Genomic DNA, 8551 nt, shown 5'->3' on the forward strand with positions numbered 1-8551 from the left:
AATATATAGATCAACCGAGTTCTCAGATGGAAGGAGAGGCTTCATGGTCGAAAACTACTCGAGCAAACTACCAAAGCGCGCACAAAAAATACCCCTCACTGAAACAACCCTCTGATAGTAAACGGGCAATATTACAAACTTCAGATAAAATCACTGAACTGCAATTTATAAACAATCGGTGACAACACAGTTGAGAATATTAGCAAACTTGTCTAAGCAGATGCAACAATAAAACAGTGGGCTTTTTTTCCTTTCACCGTCCAGAAAACATGCTTATTTCTGTAAGCCCACCGGTATAACCAGACTGGAAGGAGGTCCCCTCATTGCTTACTCCTGAAATCATCATCTGGAACTGCTTTGGAATTTCAGAATCCATGGAGTACTTACGTCGAGGGGTTCCAGAAGCAGACTGCTTATCGCTTGAAAGCGCTGGCAACCACACTCTGAGCCTTGAAATAACCTCGGTCATGCTCGGCCTGTCAATGGCTGCGTTTTCAACGCAGTTCATGGCAAGGTCTATCACACTCTCCAGGGAACTGGCATCGTACTGATCCAACAGCCTCTTGTCTGCGACATCGTGAATGCTACCCTTAGCTATCTTTTGCCGCACCCAATTCGGTAGGTGGACGGTTTGAGGGTCGTTGAATACTGGGGGTTGGCCGGTGATGATCTCCAAGAGCACGATACCGAAGCTGTAAACGTCCGTCTTGACAGTGAGTTGGAAAGTTGCATGGTACTCGGGGTCGAGGTAGCCAAGAGTACCAGCAGCAACAGTAGATATGTGCGTGTAAGCATCGTTAAATGCCCGAGAAAGCCCAAAATCAGATATTACCCCCACCAGGTTCTTGTCCAAAAGGATGTTGGCGGTCTTCACATCTCTGTGCACTATTGATGGGGTGCATGACTCATGTAAATACTCCAGTCCTGTAGTTTATTAAAACTTAATACTTTGCTAACACACACATACCTACATGACATAAAAGGTAAATATGTAGTTGAAATGCGGACCTTGTGCAGCATCAAGGGCAATATGAAGTCGCTGTTCCCAATCCAAACTATATATATCTCCTGCATCAGTAGTACCACATTAATATAAGTGCCATTTGGTACATGCATGGTAGCGTAAGTATCATTTTTTGTAACCTTTTTGGACATGTTTTCTAGATCGACACTTTTCACATATGCTAACGAAAGCTGGTTAACACACTCAATGATTAACCATCACATCAATTGGTGTATTAAGATCTAAGACCTGCACAAACATGCATTTCGATCTTTGAGAGGTCATTGCTTTTCGGAAATTCAATTCGGCTCCCGGGTGTATATATATGCTCCCTCTACCAAAAAAATATATTTTAAAGTCTTGAATTTTATGCAAAAATTCTACATACACATCTCCATAATATATGTGTGTTCACCAAGTTTCTAGAAAAACCGATATCTTCTGTGGTCTATGTAAAAAACAGAATTTTTGTCTTGTGAAAAAACATATTTCTAGCACCAAATTTTGTCTTTTTACACACGCCACATGACAATGCAATTTTTCATGAAACAACTTTGTGTGCGCGTAGCACGTGAAGACGTACGTGCGAATATTTTGTTTCAAATTTTTAACATTTCAAAAAATGTCTAAGATGGAGCATATGCTTCCATGAGCCAAAACACCACTCCCCTTTTCGGAAATTCAATTAGGGTAGAGAACTTATATACATATCCAGTTAACAAGCGAACCGAGCTATTGAAGTATACTATGAATAGATGTTTCTAGTTGCTCCATTTCTTACCGTCCTTGAAAGATGTACATGCTTAGAATTTGTGATTATCATGCGCTGGTTATGTCTAAGATTTAACTGCGGTAGCCCCAGTTTCTTGACCTATCTATGATGATGCCATGGTTACGACTTAGAATATGCAGCCCTAAGAATGCAGCTATGCCTCACTTGTTAGTTCAATATTAGGCCTACCAACTCAACTGTATTGACTAACTGTAGCAATAACAGTCTAGTAATCAACTACACCTTCAACGAACAAAACTATTTTGCCACACAGAAATCCTGATTGCAGTACGATCTCAAGGCTAGAGTAGTTTTATTTTAGGATTCCTTTGTTATACTTACGACTAAGTCCTGTCAAATTTTGTATTATGCTGCTAAGATCAATATATCAATAAATTATAAAAGTAGGTGATTCCCAGGTGGGCAATGAAAGCTTCTGACATCTGGATCTCTGTGCAGGTTTGATTGAAGAATTCAATCTTATTGAGTTATAGTACAAACAATCTCTGTACAAAAATACAAGTTACTGACAATAATAAAGTGCAAGTTAGATTAGTTGTATGTACCTAAGTCAACTATGCTTTATAGAACATTAGGAAAAGTTAAGAGATAAACCTCCTCTTAGAATCTGTTGAAGATTTCCTCTGGGCATGAAGTCATAAACGAGAGCTAGGCACTTCTTGTTTTGGCAATATCCTTGCAAAGTAACTAGATTCTTGTGATGAACTTTGGACAAGGTTTGCACCTGCGATAACAGATATAATTACCAAACATCTTAGAGCCGTAGCCAGTTGCATGACTTTACTGAATATGGACTGTTGGAATGGTTTTTGATGTCTTGCTGAGTTATACTTCACTTTCTATGGAAGCAAGCAATGATGTGGCCTAATTATTTTTGTGTTATACCTCAGGGAGGAAGTCTGTTGACTCGTCTATTGATGTCTCCATAAGCACCTTAACTGCTACTTCATCACCATTTTCTAGTGTGCCATGATAGACAATACCAAAACCTCCTTTTCCAACGATTGACTTGAAGTTGTTTGTTATGAGCTTCAGCTCTGCGTATGTAAACCGTCTGATGTCAATATGTAGGGGGGTTTCCTCTTCATACATAGCATAATCCTCATTGTCTCCCGATTTCCCTGCAGAGTCAAAAAGTTGTGTTTTACATGAAAGTTTAGGTATGGAACTGCCTTTTAATTTCTGCCATCTAGCATTCATGGAAAGAAATTGAAATTGTATAGTTTTGTTTTACCTTTCCAGTATAACTTCCAGAGTATGAACATGCCTACTAGGAGGGATATCAGTACCACAGGAACTATCACTGCAATAAGCAAGACAGATGTGGTGTTCTTCTTCGTTGTCTTATCTGAGCAGTACACATCTTTGTTGTTCGAGCATACAGGATTGCCTACTAATCTAGTGACACAGTTAAACGACATACATAAAAGATCAGCTCAAAGATCTCAGCTGCTCTACAAAGTTATAATTACAACACACCTCTATTTTCTAGCACAACTAACCTGCTAATAGTTCCTCTAAATAACTCTACCCTCAAATGAACAAACTACATGATTTATAAATCACGTGCAGTTACGAATAGGTCCTTACCTTCCCCCCCCTTTAAAAGCCATAGATGGTAAACCATTTGCAGTTACTACAGGCTAGTACATGAATTAAGGACATGTTTGGATCCATAAATGCACGCGAAAGTGCGCACCCAAATTGGCCACAACTACTTAGTTAAATTTGCCAAAAGTTTATATATGACAAGGGCTGCTTTGCCATTGTGCTAGAAAAGTGCGGCACCCAAATTAGCCACAACTACTTAGTTAAATTTTCCAAAAGTTTACATATGACAAGGCCTGCTTTGCCATTGTGCTAGTAAAGTGTGTCACGCCACAAGTATGATTTTAATGAAACGGTGGCCAAAGTATGGCAAATACAGATGTGTTTTTTACAGTAATGGGCAAAGGTTGTTGCTAAACCTGGAATTGTTTCTATGATAAACAACCTTAAGTTGAGCCTTATTCCTTTTAGGTGTAGTTCAATTTGATTAGAAATGTTCTAGTAAGGAACTGCGCAACGAAGCATGTCAAACCTTAAGTCCAGTAGACCAGCCTGAACCTGTTGAAGAATAGAATCAGGGATTGGTCCATCTAGCTTGTTATTTGACAAGTCACTGAAAAATAATAGTTAGAACCATTCATTTAAAATCTAAATCATCAGCCAGATAATAATCAGCACACAGACTTACAGAACTTTAAGTGACTTGGGTTGATAGTCTGGAATAGCTCCCGTCAGATTATTATGTGATAAATCCCTACATACGTTTTATTCTTAGGATCACAAAAGATGTCAACATACTCCCGTTAGACTATCAATATTATGTGGCAGGCACCACTTACAAGTTTTCTAGTGATGTCATGTTCAGGAATAATCTGGCAAATCCACCACCCAGTCCACTGCTAGAAAGGTTTCTGAAAAAAAAACATGTTAATTCAAGTAAGTTTAATTAAGTGATATCACCGAGCTAACATGTATTTTCAAGATTATGTAAATATCTTTTTGTGTTCAGTTTTATACTAAGTTACATCTGGTTTCAATATTTCAACTAAATAACCTATGTATATTCAAGATCTTAGATAGTAAGACACGGGGCCGAGTTTCTCCATAGTGATATATATATGTATAAAAACAAGAACATATCTGGAGCAACATGCCAACGGAAAGGGAACTTCCGTGGAACGCTAAATTGCTTAATGTTGATGGAGTGCACTTCAAATATTTAAAAATTTAGTTGCGATGCTTAGGTTTTAAATGTATATGATATGAACCCTGGTTATGTTCTTACATTGTGACAATCCTCGGATTCTGGAGGCTCTTATAGTCGCAAGTCAAACCTTCCCAGATATAGTTTCTTGGGGAGCATGGATCTCCTTTCCAGCTTAGTCGTCCCAAATTGTATTGCGTCTTGATTTCTTTTATTTTATTGGCTACAACAGTAGAAAAGAACAGAAACAAATGCGGGTGGCATAAAGTAGTTATGATATGTATTAAAAAGAGTTGGCTATGATATGTATTAAAAAGATGTAAAGAGTAGCTTAAGAAGTTGTATCATTGTATATATATCGTATGATTACATCATGGGTGCCAGATTGCATCATAGGTGTACGAGGAGAGAGAACTCACTTTCCAAATATCAAGAGGATAGAGAATTCACTTTCTAATTATCAAAATGAGAGACAAATCATTTCCGAGTTTGGTACGCAGGTTTCCTTTTATGATTCATGGTGTCCAAGCAAGTATTTATCATATGAGTGATTAAAGTGTACTAATTCATGTACTTTACTACGACAGCAAAAGACAAGGGAAACAAATATGGATGGCATAAAGTAGCTGTATAAGAATACTTTATGAAGCAATTATTATCTAATCATATAACTGATTAAATTGTATTAATTCATTTGTCAAGTATGATCTTCCCATGGCACATTGTCATTAGTTGACCTTTAGAAGATGGTTTGATTTGCAGTTGAGTGTGTAACTAATCAGCTGGTTGATAAACTTGATCCTGTTACTTAAGTGAAGCTCGTGACAATGTCAAATAGAGTCGGAAATTTTCAGGAAAGTAGACAGTGAGACCTTGGTCATTACCATTGGCAACTACATGGTGATCATGTGAATTTGCTACATACATGACAAATTATGAAACACGTCCAGTATGTACATTAATCTTACCATCGTCGGAGTCAGTGGTGAGATTCTGCATCCTAACAAGCGAGTACACCTCGAACGCGTTGATGCTGGGCGGAAGACTCGAGTTGGCTGTCTTGTTCAAGGAGAAGTACGCATAGGCGTTACGCAGGAACTCCCCACCCTTGTACATGCTGTCCACCTGGAATCGTGAAGGGGAGAAGTCTCGGAACAGCATATCTTCGGCGCTGTAGATGTCAAACCTCCTGTTCGGGTTGCTCCCGTTGATCTCAGCGAAGTGAAAGATTGGGAGAAGCTGTAGGCTCTTGGCGTCTAGATTGGGACTCGTTGCCACGGCAACAGCCATGAAGGAGTAGTTGGTGTCGAGGGTCGAGGCGTTCTGCATGATGGCCAACGGAACGTTGAAATCGTCGCTGCCAGGGATGCTCTCCACTTTATTGGTAGTGTTCAGGCTGATCCAGGGGTAGGAGTATGGTACAGCCAAAGACCAGCTCTCCCAGAACCGGTCATAACTGTCCGTTGGATATCTTGTCACAATACAAAGATCAAAGGAAACAGGTTAGCAGCTTACCAGTTTGCACACTATACCCACTTGAAGTTTGTTTGTATGTACATGGAAAATTATTGTGGAGGCAGCCTCACCTTGTGATATATTCGGCGACGTTGCCAAATCTGTACCGTTTAAAGTAGCTGACTGACACAGAAGTATTGACAAAAGGGTACATTGTATCTTCTAGTGGCCTCAGCTCCAACGAAGATATGAAGGGAATCCCAGAACCGAAGTTTATCAGGCAGACGGACACGAAGTTGCTCGGAGCAATGGTGATCACCTCCTTCCATACTGTGAGTGATGGATCCCAATTTGACAAGTTCACCGCCTCCCAGAAATTGACACCGATATGGAGCCCAAACAGAAACAGCGACCCATCCAGAGTCTTGTTCAACCTATCATAGTTGCCGTAAGTGAATGTGGCCCTCAGTAGATACTTCTTACTGATGTTGGATGGCAGTGTATAGCAATTCCTTGAGCCATCAGGGAAGCTCCTCAGGGTTTTTTGCTGCTCATTGCTTGCATCAGCCATGAATTCTGGTAACATCTCATGGTTCATGCCGCCCTCGACATAATCACCATCAGAGCTGTACGGCAGTACTAAGGGTTGGTCGACGTAGCCACTACTGTTTTTCCATCCACAATCGATGTTTATGAACCCTGCACAAGGGAGAGTATGTATCGGTTTCAAGTGTTTGAAGTTAAGGATATACTAAGCAATGATCATGGCATATGCGACTAGACATACTGTAGCTAATACTTTCATGGTATTTTGTTGATTTGTAAGATTTCAGTAAACTGAGATTCTTCAAGTTGCATGCTGAAGTAAATTAAACTAAAAAAAAAACTGAACTGTACATGTAGATGGTGCAGAGCTTAGAAAGGCGCGGGATCTAGAAGGAAAAGCTAGGAGGAATGGAGGATATGACATGTATTACCAGGAGGAGGCTGGGCTCGGACTTGAATCGTCCTGACCAGGATGAGAAGCAGCGCAAAGATCCATGTCAGCTTTGTAGTGAAGCTGATCGCCATGTGGTGTTCTTTGGTTATTGCAATGTCTGAAGCGAGAAACGAACTTTTGCAGTTATATAGCAAAGAAAGACAACTGCGTACCACGGTTAAGTAGTTTTTTGTTTTTTTTTTGTTTTTGCGTTTGGTTGACTCAGCCTCGGTGCTGGATTAACAATGCAGAGAAAACAAAACCGTTCTGCTCATCATTAGGTAAACCTTCTGGTAAAGAAATGTATAGCTTGCTTTCATCAAAAGGACAAAAAAAAACTCTGACTATGGTGCTTGTTCGGGCGAACCAAGCATGCAGCTTGCCAATAGAGGTAGAGACATGGACGTTGATGTTTCTCAGAACCAGTCTGCCATGCCAAATTAAAAAAACCGTAACAAATGTGTAGTCACAGGATTTAAAAATGTACTGTACATCTGCTAGCTAGACCAGATCCACGATGCTAAGCTGACCGACCCAACTAGGCAGATATAAGACAGATCAAAATGACGCATGTCTGCCGGCCGGTCTCAGTCTCAGCACTCAGCAGGATGTTTCTTTTTATCTTTCACGCAATCTCATCAGCACGTACGTGGTCGCATGTCAACGATGTCGCTCGGTCGAATTTGCAATGGTAACAAACAAATTAATGGCATATATAGGATAGCTTACCCCAAGTAGTGGAATATAATGCATGGATAAGCGGAGACTGCCCGATTTGAAAATAGCTTCGACCAGCAATACATAGTCAAGGGTGCATTTGTTTCGAAAAAAAAGAAGTCTGGGTGCATTTGCCGTTTCCTACTTAATTAGAGCAACACAATAACTCCGCATATTTTGAGACTGCAAAAGTGGTTCGCGGCTTTTCGCGCCACAAATTCACAAACGAGTTCTTCACACAACCATACATAGTGGGTTACATAGAAAAGAATAACGATCGATAGGAACTAGTAGAACCCTAGACGTACTCTAAACAGAGGATACACTACCACTGGGGAATCTAGGAGTTAGCAGACACGCCAGCATTTGAGGATGGGCTTGAAAACATGAGCTTTAGGAGAGCTTTAGTTGGTGTCAAGAGAGTTATGTGGACATATTTGAGGAAGCTTTGTGAAAATGTTACTTTCTCGGAGGAGCAGGACACTATCCTGGGTACTAACGGAATCTGGAAAATTTTCTACGAAGTCCTTTTATCTTGCTTTACAAAACTTTGGCACTGTCCCACACAAATTCTTGTGGAAAACTAAAATTTCTATGAGGATAAAAACTTTCATATGGTTGGTGCTTAAGAAAAGCATCCTGACAAAAGATGTACTTACTCATAGGGGGGTAAATGTGACCTGAAATGTTTATTCTGTGGTAAGAATGAATCTATCGACCATTTGTTGTTCCAATGTCCGTTAGCACGGTACATGTGGAATGTGGTCAGCTGTGGACTGGGCGTGAGCTGTCAGTTTAAGAATGTTGAGGAATGTTTGTTTGTATGGTTTAAACAATTTTCTGGGAGGAAAA

General features: G+C 40.1%; 1 protein-coding gene across 1 annotated transcript; it reads right to left on the reverse strand.

Moving 5' to 3' along the window:
* Positions 1–249: 249 nt before the first annotated feature.
* On the reverse strand, positions 250–7074 carry LOC124668365 (probable LRR receptor-like serine/threonine-protein kinase At1g51810). Its single transcript, XM_047205525.1, has 12 exons — positions 6981–7074; positions 6135–6702; positions 5517–6019; positions 4630–4771; positions 4184–4255; positions 4033–4098; positions 3877–3957; positions 3031–3194; positions 2682–2917; positions 2391–2520; positions 1009–1068; positions 250–924 (listed from the first exon to the last, which is right to left on the reverse strand). The coding sequence occupies exons 1-12, from the start codon at positions 7072–7074 to the stop codon at positions 254–256; spliced, it is 2787 nt and encodes a 928-aa protein (XP_047061481.1). The 3' UTR covers positions 250–253.
* Between the last annotated feature and the right edge of the window lie 1477 nt (positions 7075–8551).

Source organism: Lolium rigidum, chromosome 6 (genome assembly GCF_022539505.1).
Source record: "Lolium rigidum isolate FL_2022 chromosome 6, APGP_CSIRO_Lrig_0.1, whole genome shotgun sequence".
NCBI classification, from domain to species: domain Eukaryota; kingdom Viridiplantae; phylum Streptophyta; class Magnoliopsida; order Poales; family Poaceae; genus Lolium; species Lolium rigidum.